General features: G+C 39.4%; 1 protein-coding gene across 1 annotated transcript; it reads left to right on the top strand.

The window, feature by feature from the left end:
* Positions 1-12,041: 12,041 nt before the first annotated feature.
* LOC310790746 (C-type lectin domain family 17, member A-like) lies at positions 12,042-14,120 on the top strand. Its single transcript, XM_083652490.1, has 5 exons — positions 12,042-12,069; positions 12,361-12,506; positions 12,926-13,035; positions 13,747-13,878; positions 13,997-14,120. Coding segments are annotated over exons 2-5 (387 nt in total). The 5' UTR covers positions 12,042-12,069; positions 12,361-12,362; the 3' UTR covers positions 13,998-14,120.
* The last annotated feature ends 2,712 nt before the right edge of the window (positions 14,121-16,832 follow it).

The raw sequence follows: 16,832 nt of genomic DNA, 5'->3' as shown, positions 1-16,832 counted from the left end.
GGACAAACTTTCACCAATCTAATAGGCTATATTTTTCTAGCTGATGCATAGAACATTATTTTCACTTTGATCTTGCTATAGTGTAGGTATTTACATGCTTGCAGTATTGAAACTGCAGTTAGATTGGTTTGAGAAGCATAATAATATGGAATAATAGCCTATAATGCAGACAGACAGGCTGGATGAAGGGAGGGGGGGGGGGGGGCAGAGCGTTTGGCTTTCGTCTGGTTTTGCGGGATCACTGGAATTGGAGCTAAAAAGGCAAGCGTGCGATTCGTTTATTGCACTTATCCAATGAGCATGACGGTGCATAATTTTACGCCTAAAAGGCGTGGTTGTAATGCTTTGGGCTGCATCTAGCGCCAGCACGACGATATCAAGTGCGCCTTTCCACGCCCACTGCTTTGATCTGCGCCTGCCGCTCGGCCTAGAAACTGCGCCGATGCAACGATAGGGGCCATAGTATCTAGCTAATCTACAGCCTAATCTGGCCTATCCTACTCTGCTCTAGTCTGATCTTTGCCTGAACACTATAACAGGTCAGCCTTAGGCTGTAGCTCATCTATCGCCTACCTAAACTGTTCTAAACCAACCGGCAGCCCTCGACCAGTGATGAAGAGCACCGATGCTCCCCCCCCGCCCCCCCCCCCCCCCCCCCCCCCACGTAAGGCGTGGGAGAGAAGGCCGGGCCGGGACCAATATTATCATTGGAATTCTTCAAGTTCCTAGGATATATTTTATTAGCCTATTCATAACTTTCATATATGGTGCAAAGTTAACTTTTTTGTCCACCGGCCAAATGTCTAGTGAATGTTCAAATGTTCCCAGCCACTCAATGGATTAGCATTGTTTGGTTTTGGCTGGTGGTGAGTGAATCAAATCCACCTACCAGCCATTTGCAGATCTATATTTTATTACCAGCATTTGGCTGGTGAGTCGTGACTGGTGCCAGGGGCGCCGTAGTGGGGGGGAAACCTAGGACGATTCTAGGGGCCCTTGAAGCTGAAGGGGCCCTTTTTTTTTTTGCAATTCCATCGCGGGCCACACAGGGGGCGCCCGCGGGCCTTTCATTATATGAAAGGAAAAGCAGCCCACAAATGACAGCCAATGAGAAAAGGAGAACATAATGATATTAAGACTGAATAATGATACCACAACAGTCTCATGCTAAACACTCTCCTGTTGGACTCCACATGTGTATCAATATTCTTTCTAGTCATTAGTTGATAGTGTTTCTTTGTTCCCTCTGGTGTATTCAGAGCAGAGAGAGAGTATGATGATTCAACATAGTGAGAAAAGGAGCAAATATTGATGTTAAGACTGAATAATGACAGTAATAATACAGTGTTATCCTAATATAATTTAAAATGCAATATTATCCTCTAAATCAGCTTCAAACAGCCCAAATTTTTCGGCCGGCGCCGGCATCAGTGGGGCCCATACTATGTCCTGTCATGGGGCCCAAAATCCCTGGCGGCGCCCCTGACTGGTTGATAGAGAATAAAATCTATTCTTTCCGCTAAAATGTATATGTAAATGTATATCACAGCTTATCTAATACCAAATTAATTGAGCCTTGAGTCCAGGACTGTTTAACATAAAGTATATTTAATAGCTTACATTCTCTGCAATATGCATATTGACAGAGGGCATGAATCTCAATGTACACATTCTGATATGTCATACAGAGTCAATTATTCAGCCGCGATGTCACAATTTGACATACGCTTTATACTGTAGGAAGAGGAGGAGCAGAGAGGAGGGGGTGATGACTTGACTTGGAAATGTGTGTGCGTCCACTTGAGTCTACAGGGAAACTGTTATCCGTTGTTATTGGACACGATGCACTGCCCAAGGTTTCAGCAAAGAGGAGAAGTCCTCTCTATGGGGCTGGGTGAGATGTCAGTGTGAGTCTATGTGTCAAATGGAATGGAACTTATAGCATAATTATGCAAATAGGCCTATAGCTTATTGATTAGGAAATATTGATTAGGAAATGGCATGGAACTTATATTTTTCTCCAACAATCCACCCAATTGTTATGTTCATCAATAACAATAATAATTACAAAATTTAAGTTCACTATTCAATATAATGCTTGTATCTGTACTTAATTGTGGGCCAGGGCTGGGCAGGGGGGGTTTTCGAGTGAGTGGTATGTTATGGGGAGATCTTTTGGTTTTATTTAGTATGTCGTGTGGTTCTTAAAGACCGTATCAAGCATATGCCTAGAATCACCGCAGTTTCCCACTGGACTATAATAGTCGCTGCTAATGCAGCCTTATGGCCTTTTTAGGCAATATGTGATAACGCTTCTCAGGCTCACTCGGTGCTTGTTTCTCTGGCCGATGTTGGCCAGTGCGCAATAAAGGACAGTGTGTCGGCTATGCCAATCTACACCCCGCCGAGTGAGTTTTTAATGGTCCTGAGGTCATCTTTATTATTTACATTGAGGCTTCCCCCCCTTGTCTCAAAAAACCCACAAGATACTAACTTAGGTTATACATATTTACAGTTATATACAATGTCATTTTGACACACCCACAATATGCAAACATTTCAGATTCTTTTAGATATCAGACGACAGCTCAGTAATGAATTATGAAATTAATTCAGACTTACCCGCTCTGCCGTAGATATCCTGTTCGTGACGCCAATTGATAGAGAATAAAATCTATTCTTTCCGCTAAAATGTATATGTAAATGTATATCACAGCTTATCTAATACCAAATTAATTGAGCCTTGAGTCCAGGACTGTTTAACATAAAGTATATTTAATAGCTTACATTCTCTGCAATATGCATATTGACAGAGGGCATGAATCTCAATGTACACATTCTGATATGTCATACAGAGTCAATTATTCAGCCGCGATGTCACAATTTGACATACGCTTTATACTGTAGGAAGAGGAGGAGCAGAGAGGAGGGGGTGATGACTTGACTTGGAAATGTGTGTGCGTCCACTTGAGTCTACAGGGAAACTGTTATCCGTTGTTATTGGACACGATGCACTGCCCAAGGTTTCAGCAAAGAGGAGAAGTCCTCTCTATGGGGCTGGGTGAGATGTCAGTGTGAGTCTATGTGTCAAATGGAATGGAACTTATAGCATAATTATGCAAATAGGCCTATAGCTTATTGATTAGGAAATATTGATTAGGAAATGGCATGGAACTTATATTTTTCTCCAACAATCCACCCAATTGTTATGTTCATCAATAACAATAATAATTACAAAATTTAAGTTCACTATTCAATATAATGCTTGTATCTGTACTTAATTGTGGGCCAGGGCTGGGCAGGGGGGGTTTTGAAAACATAGGAAACATTAAACACTTGAAAGAACACAGAATTTTTGATCAATATGCAGTTCCAGCGCAGTCTCAGATCATATCACAGCATCTCCATTATCTATTGGGAAGAGAAAAACAAATTTTAGGGATATAATGACAAAATTACATCACCACTGCGGCTATAATATATAGGAGTGGGCCTACTAATCTTAACTCTATATGGTTCAATGCAAATAGTCTAATTAATAATAATATAATGCATTGAACTTAATATTCAGTGTGTTCCAAATCACACTTAAATCTTTTCCACTATTGTAAAAGAAACTTCTTATATACAGTATGTATAATTTCACTTTATTCAACGCTCGAGTCCTTCGGACCTTCCTCTAAAAGGAATCATGTCTTTAAGTAAAATATTTTCAAAGTATTCACAACAGGAACAATATTTTCTCATCATTCATGTGATGACTCTAGTTCATTCATTTATTTGTTTGTTCCTGGTGCTGTTGTTGTAATTGTTGTTATTAAAAACTATTTAATAGCCCATCTCCATGCAGTGGTTTAATTTCTTTTTAGGAACTATTTTATTAGAATAAAATTCTATTTCTAGTTTACTTTAATATTGGTTTGTTTGGAATAATGAACTGAAACTTTCTAAAATGCAAAACATTCATAACATTGATTAATCATATTCATTAAAACATAATCACAGTATCATATAACTGATTATTCTTAAAATGATACTTTAAAACACTTAATTTTATTTAATATTGAAAATAGAAAGAATTTTCTTTACTCTAGTGAGCACAGTTAAACGTACTCTCTCTAGTAGTTTACTAGGGAGCACAGTACTCAAAGTACAGACTTTAGTGCTGGTGTGAAGGTTTTCTGTGACGTACAACCTGTAACTATAAACATTAGATTTCACAATGTGCCTGTATTTTAGACAAAATAACTTCATTACAAGTTATTAGTACAACAAGTACGTACATACGGCAGATAATGTTTTGAGATACTCTGTGAGTACATATTCAATTGTTTATTTTATAATTTGTTTGCAATGGACCTCGTAAACAAGATGACTCCTGAGTGGGCATTCACAGCTTACAGAGTGGCAATGAATTGACCTTGTGGACTTGTGGCAATGTGCAATGGGGCGGAGGGTGACCCCAGAAAGTGCTGTTGGTGAGGGCTTTACATGGGGGGGGGCGGGCTAGACCCCAGGCAGTTCACTTGAGTGATTTTGGGGATGGCAAGACCCCACTAGATAAAACAGTGAGGGCCAACATTGTTCACATGCTCCAAACGCAAACTCAGGACTGTCTGTCCTCCGAGGTCATTGTCTTATCTATAGATACTTTTGAAAACATCTCACCCGTACTTAAGGTAAGTGTAAATTTTGCTTATGTGTTGAAAACATACCAAAAGTTAAATGTTGGTATGCCCACTTAATTTGATTTCTCATCCACCCAATTGGTGGTTGATAAATGTGCATTTTTCTGTTTAAGAAAATACTTCAGATTCAGATTATCGTACACAGGAAGTCTTCATCCTACACAACACATTCTATTAGGATTTATTTTCAAAATAATAATCAACAGTCTATTTATTACTATTCAAATTTGCTTACTGCACTTTAAATAATGCAGAGCTTACTTCACTCTATTGATTCATAACAAACAAAACATTCAATCACTTTGCTCTCTCAGGGTGTGTTAACACAATCAGCCTGGAGGTGTCGCCATAGACTAGCTTGGCGTCGTATTCCAAATTGTTTTCGCTAGGCTAATGTTTTGGCTAAGTTGTTCTGAGGGAAGATAAACAAATTCTTTCAGCCTGTTATATTCCAAAACATTTTTTTTCTACCCATGTTGATCTGATCACAGCATCTGTGTGCTCAAAGTTTTGGGGATTGAACCTGGGGCTTGTTTTGACATTCAATTTCATAATGAATAATACTGTGGGGTTTTAAACCTGTGACTCAGGGCCGATCTCTCCAACCAGAAAAGGCGGTGGCTGGCTCACTGTTGTTTGCTCAAAGGCTGGGAATTGAACCTGGGGCTTGTTTCGACACTCGTAAGCCCAGTGTCCACGTTTCCCACATGCACGGCATCTATCGCTACGACGTTTATGCTTTTGGGGTACACCTGGTGCGGTGTCTAATTTTACGGGCCCAGTCAAATGCTTATCTCTCTCATATTGTTTGATAACAATCCCAAGCTGTCTAATTGTCTCTCTGGCTCCTTGACATTCTGGCCTTCTACAAGGCCCTTTTTCAGTGTCCATTCTCAGAGAGCAAACAGATGGCTTCCTTACAGTATGAAAAAGACAATTGAGCAGGCCTAATGTCTTATCTATTTGTTGCGTGTCTCTCTCTCTCTCTCTCTCTCTCTCTCTCTCTCCAGTAGAAGGCAAAGCACTGATTAGGTAAACTGACCTCTCAGGAAAAACTCTGGAGGTAAACACACATCTCAGGTCAACTCAAAACTCTGGAGGTAAAACACACATCTCAGGTGAACTCAAAACTCTGGAGGTAAAACACACATCTCAGGTCAACTCAAAACTCTGGAGGTAAACTGACCTCTCAGGTGAAGGCAAAACTCTGGAAGTAAACTGACCTAAAGTAATAAACCTGTATTTTAGAGAGAGAGAGAACTAAGAGAGAGAACTACGTATTTTGTTTATCACTTACTTGTGATCTCTGATAGTGTCCGTGTGTGTAAAGTAATTTTCAACACTTTACCTTTTAGTCGATGTGGGGTCTCTGGTGACAGAGGGACGGTTGTTCTCCTGTTGACCAGTTCCGTCCGTGTGTGGGGTATCTGGAATTTACAAACTTGGTGACAGATCAATTTGTTCAATCGACAATTGATTCTGTATTTTGGGATTGGCTAAAATACACTTTCTGCAAACCTCCTGTTCAACTCCTTTAAAATAGGCTTCTTAAGAAATTGTTTTGTTTTACAGTGAAACAGCTGCTTATTTTTGTTTGTTTGTTTGTTACATGCTTGTTACACATTGTAGGTATTTCAAAAACATCTCAACCATATTGGTTTGTACAATTATGATTGCTTCCCAGTCTCGCTCGGTGCTCAATATCTCTGGCCGATCCTAGCCAGCGCGCCATGGGGCTACACACACCCCTCGAGTGAGTGGTATGTTATGGGGAGATCTTTTGGTTTTATTTAGTATGTCGTGGGGTTCTTTCAGACTTGTTCCTTATATATTCGAACTGGTTACCCAATAACGTGTGGCCTCCACTACTATGTCGACTAAAACATAGTGTGTCGCCTTCTGGCCATCTATAATTATGTCAACCTATAAAGAACACTTCTCAGGCTCACTCGGTGCTTGTTTCTCTGGCCGATGTTGGCCAGTGCGCAATAAAGAACAGTGTGTCGGCTATGCCAATCTACACCCCGCCGAGTGAGTTTTTAATGGTCCTGAGGTCATCTTTATTATTTACATTGAGGCTTCCCCCCCTTGTCTCAAAAAACCCACAAGATACTAACTTAGGTTATACATATTTACAGTTATATACAATGTCATTTTGACACACCCACAACATGCAAACATTTCAGATTATTTTAGATATCAGACGACAGCTCAGTAATGAATTATGAAATTAATTCAGACTTACCCGCTCTGCCGTAGATATCCTGTTCGTGACACGCCAATTGATAGAGAATAAAATCTATTCTTTCTGCTAAAATGTATATGTAAATGTATATCACAGCTTATCTAATACCAAATTAATTGAGCCTTGAGTCCAGGACTGTTTAACATAAAGTATATTTAATAGCTTACATTCTCTGCAATATGCATATTGACAGAGGGCATGAATCTCAATGTACACATTCTGATATGTCATACAGAGTCAATTATTCAGCCGCGATGTCACAATTTGACATACGCTTTATACTGTAGGAAGAGGAGGAGCAGAGAGGAGGGGGTGATGACTTGACTTGGAAATGTGTGTGCGTCCACTTGAGTCTACAGGGAAACTGTTATCCGTTGTTATTGGACACGATGCACTGCCCAAGGTTTCAGCAAAGAGGAGAAGTCCTCTCTATGGGGCTGGGTGAGATGTCAGTGTGAGTCTATGTGTCAAATGGAATGGAACTTATAGCATAATTATGCAAATAGGCCTATAGCTTATTGATTAGGAAATATTGATTAGGAAATGGCATGGAACTTATATTTTTCTCCAACACTGGTGCTAATTGTTTGCCCTGCTTTCATAGCAATTAATAGCTTAACTATTAGCTTAGCCAGGTTAACTAACAAAAACAAAATAAGGGACACCATTGCTAGCTAAATTCATTCAAGTAGCCTATCTCCCCATAGGTTGCTATACTAAAATAACAGCATTCAGTTAACTGCCTAATCAGTATCTGCTCCACATCCTTTTTTTTCTCTTTCGTTTTGACTTCCACATAAATTAATTTACTTCATTCACTTTCAATTCAAGAGAATACGTGAATCATGCAAGTTTGATGGGAATGAGTCACATACTTGACTCGAATTGAAAGTGAAAGTGAATTCACGTCATTTAAAATTGTCCAGGCCAGGTCATAATTCCCAACCGGGTCATAATTTCTGGGAAGAGACATTGCTTTTGAGTTTTTCAAATCTATTTTTTTGCTGCTTTGAGCACCACAAGCCATCCAGTTTCATTGTATTCAAGAGAAGGCAGACATCTCTGCCGCCGATATCTCCAAAACAGGCAACTATCCCAAAAAGATATAGATGGATAAATAGCACTACAGGTGAGAGGAAACATGTATTTTGGATTTTAGGGTGAGCTGTCCCTTTAAGACAACATGTGAATGTAACAGTTAGTAACCAGTGTCATGTCAGCAATCATTTTGTGAGTGTGAGCGGCGGTGCCAACACTCTCCATCAAGTAGACATTTAAAATAGATGAGTGTTTTTTCATTGAATGCATGAATGCACATGACTTCCCCAAGACTCGTTCAACCTGGCAAATAAAACCGTGGGAACGAGGAAGAGAAACCAGAGAAGAGTCGAGAGAGAGAGAGGAGAGCTGCTGGTACTATAGGTTAATTGAGTGCACAATAACTAATACAGAACTAATACAATAATCCATAAATGAGCACATTCAGTACAACTTGTTGCATGAACTGATTGACTCGCGATCAGAGTCACGCGCCTCATCTGACCCTCTATTTCAGAAGCTCCAGATCCTGAATATCTATAATATAAATACTTTTCAAATATGTCTTTTTATATATAAAATCCATTCTAGTGAAGGAAATATATTCCTGTACAATTCAAGACCTACTTTATAAATAATTCCTTGTCTCACGCATACTCTACTCGCCAAATTTCGCATCTTCATCTTCCCAAATTTCTTACATCCAGAGGTCAATTTTCTATCAAATATAGAGGTGTGCAACTATGGAATAATTTCATCCATCTGTCAAATATGTCTTCTTTAAAAAATTACAAAAAAAGCTTGAAGGAACATTTGATAATTATGGTACATAGTAAACTCCTGTATTATAATGTATCTTCTGTAATCAGTGTTTGGTATTTTAACCTGTACGCTCTCTCTCTCTTCCCCGCACACGCACGCACATACACACACACACACACACACACACACACACACACACACACACACACACACACACACACACACACACACACACACACACACACACACACACACACACACACACACACACACATCATTCACATCCTACCTATACTTCCGTTCCTTGACTACTATGTAATGTATATTTTTGTTTATTTAGGTGGGCTTTTTTACCTCTCCCTGCACAGTATCCTTTCTAAAAACAAAATTCTGTCTCCACTTTGGAAACCCCCTGAGGAAGAGAAACACTTTTAATACTTTCTTTTTCATAAGAGTTGTTCTCCATTCAGCAGTCAGCAACCCCACTTTATCCCCCCCCCCCACCCCCACCCACTGTGTGATGCTGATTGGCCTTCCTCTACTATTAACGCTGCACGAATGAACTCTATTGAACTCTGTTGCTCCACACGAAAAGGAGCAATCAGCAAGGTTTCAAAAATATCTTGCAATTTTAGAAATGATTATTGTTTTCTCATTATAAAACACTTAATAGCTGGTCTCTATCTAAATACTTTAATAGTGCAACATAATATGTATTAATGTATGCCTATTAATTCTAATATTCTAATTTGTATGCTATGACATATCACCAAACAAGCGTTTGGATAAAATGCAATCTAAGCCTCTTCTCTGTGGGAACTTAAGTTGAACAGTTACTGTTTCTGCTGACTTTTGCTGACTGTTATCCGAACATTACCTAGAACCTATGAGTATGACCCGCGCTTACATTTGTCCATATTTGTTTAGCCCAATGAGAGAGAAGTCATGTGTCAGTGTCATCACATGGGAAGCACGTCCGGTCTACTGCACTATAAAACATGATGTAATAACTGAAAGTGAATACAATCATACTGAACTTGATTTTTTTCCCCAGCTCATCACATCCAAGGTAAGTGTGATTGTATTGTTGTTCACTATCTGATCATTTCACAGGGATAGACAGAGCCCTGAAATATTTTACTTAACAAAAATTATGTACCACAGCTGCAGCTAAATGTCACTCAATTATACTCTACTACTACTTGTACGGGCTAAGCTATTGCACAAGTAAAAGAGTGGCTCATGAAAATATAAGTACTTAGTTCCCCCAAAAAACATTCAGATTTTGTGCATGTTCCCAAGTCTGACCAAAAATTAACAGATTACAGGTTTGGTCAAATCCTTGTTAATAAATTGATTTGGAGAATGATCATTTGATCAACAAAGTCGGTATCAATTATGGGAGGTGAATTACTGATTTACTAGAACTAACTACTCAAAACGAAATACTGCAGTAATAAATATGTTTGAGTAATTAATTGGTAGTAAACTATTTGTAGTATTGTGAAAGAACCTTGTGTGGTCAGCTATATTTTCTCTCCAGACTGATATAATCTGAATGTCTTGTCTAAACAGGAAACTTGGAGTCATTATTATCACAATGGATTTGATGGATATTGATGACAACATATATGGACCTCGCAATAACCTCATCATGGAAGGGCGTGCTGCAGGTAGGAGTATCAGAGCGCAGACACATGGGAAGAGGATCACAACACAACATAGATAAAATGGTCATCTGCATTGATTGACTCCAGGTTTTGGGGAAATTGGCCTGTTGAGCAACTGACCCATTGAGTCAATTTAATATGCACTGAAAGTGTGTTCCTGATTGTTGACTCCGGTGCACCAAGCTAACACTTTAGCATTATGTTGAGTGATAGCAGGCGACTAGCAATATCCAAAGAAAGAAGACTTTTTAGTATTGTTGTTGTTGTTGTTGTTGTTGTTGACCTGTATCGATTCATACATTTAAAAGAAAGAAATATAATGAAGTCTCCCATCCAGCTTGACTGCAAAGTGGGAAAGTAGCCCCATTCAAGACGGGTTATATTTAGTCAATTTCACCAGCTCAGCTCCTAAACACAAACCTGACCAAACATTACCACATCGATTACTTTGCTTTACGGCTACGAGTTCTCATTTTCTTACTTTTGAGATAACACTAGCCTCCATAGCATGGAGCCTATACTATCACTCAACCTAGTGTGTTAAAGTGTTAGCTTAGAACATCAGATGTTCTCCCAAAAACTATTATTCTATGGGCACAACTAAATGGTGACAATGGCTACCAGTCTGTATACAGTTTCACCATTGTACAGTTTGTTGACTGCAGAGACATTCAACCATGTAAGACTACTAGTACCAGTTTAGATACAGAAACATTTTCATTTAAATGGCACTTGGATGGTAATTTACAAGTAGGGGACAAGTATCAACAAATACCTTTTTATTCAGTGACTTTTCAGGAAAGAAGGCGGCCCTTCAGATGTGTGACCGTGTGTCTGGGATTGCTGTGTCTTGTCCTACTGGCCGGTAACTTCGGACAGATCGTCTACTGTAAGTGTGTATTATTGATTTATTGAACAACTGCATTAGAACTGCTTTCTACAGTAGGCATTTAATGTTGGTCAAACATTGAAAAAACAATGTTAAAGCTGATGATCATACATAGTAGAAAGGGGAATACAACAAAAATACAATATATTTAGAATTTCATACTATTCCATACACAGACAAACATCAGTAATTTAAGGCATTGTTGTTGCTTTTTATCCATTTTTCATTTCACAGATAAAGGATTTAGCCGTCCCACTTCGGGAGACACAACCCAGGCCAATTACGACGCTATGACTCAAGAGCAGGGTACAGACAGAGACCAGACCAGTTACAATACCCTGCAAAGAGAAAAGAATGAGTTACAGACCAGTTACAATACCCTGCAAAGAGAAAAGAATGAGTTACAGACCAGTTACAATACCCTGCAAAGAGGAAAGAATGAGTTACAGACCAGTTACAATACCCTGCAAAGAGGAAAGAGTGAGTTACAGACCAGTTACAATACCCTGCAAAGAGGAAAGAGTGAGTTACAGACCAGTTACAATACCCTGCAAAGAGAAAAGAATGAGTTACAGACCAGTTACAATACCCTGCAAAGAGGAAAGAATCAGTTACAGACCAACTACGGTGCACTGAGGAGAGAGAAGGACTCGTTGCAGACTAGTTATAATCGGTTGAGGTTTGAGAAAGAACAGTTAGAGGCAAATTACAGCAGCTCTGCTATAAAGGGAAATCAGTTGCAGAAGGAGATTGACCAGATTACCGTTAAGATAAGAGGTAAGATTCTCCCCACGCACCCCCCACCCCCACCCCCCCTGCATAACATATCACCGAAAATCTTTTTGGCATTGTCACTTTGTGATAGTTCGGAATTTTGGGAAAATATTTACCGTAAATGACATTGCGGGTGACGATTGACACACCTGATGATGACCAACGCAAACATTTGTAGCCTAGAATGATTGGTAAATTTCGAGCATTCTTTCAGAGTTCTTAAAACCTTTGTCATTGTAATATATTGAAATATGCATTGTCTTATTTTGACGACTGTACATTATGTTACCGTAGGTATGTCCTGCCAGGAAGGCTGGAGTAAGTTTGAGATCAGCTGCTACTACATTTCACATTTGGAGAAAAGGAACTGGACAGAGAGCAGACACGACTGCAAGGACAAGGGAGCAGACCTGACCATTATAAACAGCAGGGAGGAACAGGTGAGAAAGAAAGAAACCAGCGAAAGAAAGTTGGTTCCAGCCCCGACGTGTGTGTGTGTGTGTGTGTGTGTGTGTGTGTGTGTGTGTGTGTGTGTGTGTGTTTTAGATTATTTTGGACACTAGGCAGACAGGAAAGGTGGGGGGAGAAAGGGGATGACATGTGGCAAAGGACCACGGGTCGGATTCGAACCCGGTTGGGCCGCACAAAGGACTAAAGCTTGGTTCACACCACAAGCATTTCAGAAGCAGCGCTGAAGCAGTGCTTCACAGAAGCTCCCAGCAAGAGCCTTGCCATTCACACCAGAATCACTCTGTTTTGCTCCATGCCTCGCTCTGTTTTTGCCCGGCGCTGCCCTGCCCCCCCACTCACAACTTGCATTGACCTCGCTCATGCCTTTCTCTCTGTACCACACTACCAGATATTTCTCAATGGGTTGCATGTATCTGGCACAAACGCCTGGATCGGTTTGACGGACACGATTACAGAGGGCAGCTGGACATGGGTGGATGGGACACCAGTCACCACCGCGTAAGTTTACAGAGTAAACTTTTTATTTTATTTTTTAATTCTAGCACTATGATCACTTTTGACAGCAGTACATCTGTCTACATCGTTTGAAGTTTCTGATTAAGGAAATACATAATGTTGATGATGTCCTTCCTATGTATTTTGTGGAGAGCTTGCCAATAACGTGGAAAACAGCTGGCAAGTGAAAGTAAAGCCCTGTTCACACAAGACTATTGTTGCCTGGAGTGGAGACATGAAGTGATTTGTGATAATTGCGGAGATCGTCTGTGATTTTAACCCCATTTGAATCTGACATGTCTGTAATTTGTAAAATAAAAAATTTCAGCGCAAATCACCTTACATATTCATATATATATATATATATATATATATATATATATATATATATATATATATATATATATATATATATATATATATATATATACATATATATATATATATATATATATATATACATATATACTGTACATATATTTCAAATGCATTTAGCAAAATGTATGATGGAAGAGCTAGTAATGAATTAAAGAGGGGTCCCAACATTATACTAATTCCACGCAAATAGAACAAACAAAGCATGCCACGGTCCATGCTGTCATGGTTTTGATCTGTTTGGTCACTCTCATGTATGGTAAAACTCCAGGTCAGAGCAGCTTAGAAACAAAGCCAGAGTGGATCTCAGAGAGTGGATCTGTGTTCTGTGTACTGCAGGTTCTGGCAGCCTGGGCAGCCCAATAGCTACAATGGAAACCAGGACTGTGGAGAGATGGTGCACAAAGCAGGTGTAGGAGAATGGAATGATGATGGCTGCTTTTCTGATCAAGTCTGGATCTGTGAGAAATAGTGCGTATAATGATTTATATTGTTTATGGTGGTAGCCCTATGTCTTTTTTTATGATGATTCTGATGTTTTGTCTTCAGTGTAATGATGCTAAGAAGCATCTTTTCTATCTTTTGCCAGGTGTATCCCGTTCTCTTGATGTCTGCTTGACTGGCGGCTCCTGCTCCTGCTTCAAGTCAAGTTTATTTGTCTAGCCCTAATTCACAAGCATGTCTAAGAGGGTTTTTGTCTAGTTAAGTCTAGCTAAGCACTATCAATAAACAGGATTGAACAATCTTATATTAGAGGGAAAGAGAGGGGGAGGGGAGAGAGGGGGAGATGGGAGGAGGGGAGAGAATGCAGTGGGAGAAGGATAAGAGAGGGGGAGCGAGAGAAGGGAGAGCAGAACAAACCGGCTGTACTGGGGCTGTGCGATACATTTGAAATCAATATCACATTAATCACAGGGGTCATTTTCGATAGCAATGTATATCACAATATGGTTAATGTAAGCAAAGTCACATTTAGTAATCCAATTATCATATTATATCACATAATAATTACCTGGCAATTGTCATGTTTCATGAGCCAGATCTGAACTTGAATTTGACTGAATTGAACTTGAACTTGACTTCGGATTCCTTGCGCACCGGATTCCTGGAACAAATTGCAGCACCTCCTTAACATCAATACACTCGTACCTTTTGGACATTTTAGAAACGTGATCTTAAACATCCCAAACCCCTACTTGCAATCATTTTACATGGCTCTATTTTAGTTTATATTTTATATTTTATATTAAATAATTCTACTCTAATCTCTCTATCTTCCCTAATCGGTGTGTTTTAATGGCTTGTCATTTGTTAATTGTGGTTTTAATTGTCTTTTTCTCTGTTGGTTTATCTCCTTGCTACAGTATTGTTTTCCTTTTCTTTGTTGATGTAATTTGACTCGAATTCATTGTGTCAATGATTCTCATAAGTAAATACAGTCACGGCTGAATGAATATAGAAGTGGGACACGCACTGATAGGGTGCCCTGAATAAGCAATAGGTTGAAACAGGTATTTTGGTGAACTTATTTACATTTTAGACGTGTATCTGACACTACAGATTAATGACTTACAGTGATTGAGTATGTGCAGTGTGGCACTTTGCCAACATACCACTGCTGACAAACATTGTTTATGTTTATCTGCCCAGAGACTGATTATGGTCTTCAAGATTCAAGATTCAAGATTTTTATTGTCACTCCATGATACAAGTATCACGTGTGAAATTCTTGTGCTGTGGACTCCGTTTACAACATAGTACAAATATAACAGGGCATATGAGTGCAAAAACAACAAGAGCCAATTATTCAAGTTACCCAGTCTTGGGTCGATGCACATTATGTCATAACTGGTTAAACTGGATAACAGTGTTGGGGGTAACTCATTACAAAAGTAACATATTACATGTAATATATTACTTTTAGCAGTAACTCAGTAATATAACTTATTACTTATAGGATTTCAGTAATATTATACCAGTTACTTTGTCAAGTAACTCAAGTTACAAATTGAGTTATTTCTTTTTAAATCAAAGCACCTATTTAAATAAAGATACAACCATTTCCTAATCAAACCGTGTGCTTTTATGCAAATAACCACTATAGATGACAATAACAAAGGAAAAGGATAACATTTAGAATTTTGGATTCTTTACACTGACTTCAAGACGGTTGAAATTATTTTTCGGGATGGTCCCGTCGTTATGTCGTTCTGCTGCTGCTGTTGTTTTGGTGAAAGTACCGTAATGCAAAAGTAGTGTAATAAGTAAAGAGTTACTCTACACAGACAGTAATATTGTAAAGTAACATATTACTTTCAAATGAAAGTGACTAGTAATATGTAGTATATTACATTTTGAAAGTAACTTGCCCAACCACTGCTGGATAAACTAGATACTGGTTGAGCTCATTAGAAACCTACTTACTCCATTACTAAGGGGGCTCCTGGCTGTCACATGTAAATATTTCACTTCATTCAGTTTTGGTTTATTCCATCTGCAAACTCAGACTCACACAGCACTATGGGGACATATTTATGTCAACAACAAAAACACAACAGTGAGAAGTACTCACTACTGGAATCATAATTGATTTCCCTTGTAACCTACTGCTCAGTCAAAGAGGGTAGCTGTCAGCCATTTTTTTCTTTTCTCTTTTCTTTTATGACAGACTGTTCCAGCTGTTAGCAGCACCGGGACACCAAGGGAGGACAGGGATATTCTGTTATCAGGTTTATGGCAACAGGGCGACTGAATCGCAGGGTATCAAAGGTGCATGTAAACCATTTAACCTGAAAAGGACTGGGCTCAGCAGGCTAAGGCCTGTAGTGGGTTTCAATTCTGCAAAGGATCCCTGTTGGAAGTCCTTGACCTTTATCGTGCTGCATCTGTCAGATACAGGCAATAAATAAATAAATAGGGCTGGGTATCGGTACTCAATACTTTTAAGATATGAACTGGAATAACCCAGTACAAATCAAAAGTTCTCCATACTCCAGTCAAATGATGCAGTACCTGCATCCGATCTTTTTTGCACACAGATCTATAAAAACATGACTTATTTGTATGATTTTGCTTGCAGCCAATCAACGCAAGCGTTCTCCGATTTAATGCGACCTGTGATTGGCACACTACCACAGCAGCTACAGCCCATACAGTCTGTGGCGGTGAAGTTGAGCATGGTGTATGTGACGGAGTTGGAAGTTCAGTGTGCCGAGATGCTAAAAGTATGGCTATAGGCTACTACGCCTGTGTGTGTGTGTGTGTGTGTGTGTGTGTGTGTGTGTGTGTGTGTGTGTGTGTGTGTGTGTGTGTGTGTGTGTGTGTGTGTGTGTGTGTGTGTGTGTGTGTGTGTGTGTGTGTGTGTGTGTGTAGTGGGGGGGGGGGGGGGGGGAGGGCTACTGAATGAAGTATCGGTATTGGTATCA

This window comes from Poromitra crassiceps (assembly GCF_964638095.1).
Source record: "Poromitra crassiceps genome assembly, chromosome: 15".
NCBI lineage: Eukaryota > Metazoa > Chordata > Actinopteri > Beryciformes > Melamphaidae > Poromitra > Poromitra crassiceps.
Note: the sequence above shows the minus strand (reverse complement) of the source record. Positions and strands in the feature narration are given on the sequence as shown.

Coding starts and splice junctions, on each gene's coding strand:
- LOC310790746 (XM_083652490.1), top strand. CDS start 12,363: ATGTCCTGCCAGGAAGGCTGGAGTAAGTTTGAGATCAGCTGCTACTAC. Junction 12,507..12,925: donor TAAACAGCAGGGAGGAACAG/GTGAGAAAGAAA, acceptor CCACACTACCAG/ATATTTCTCAATGGGTTGCA. Junction 13,036..13,746: donor GGGACACCAGTCACCACCGC/GTAAGTTTACAG, acceptor TGTGTACTGCAG/GTTCTGGCAGCCTGGGCAGC.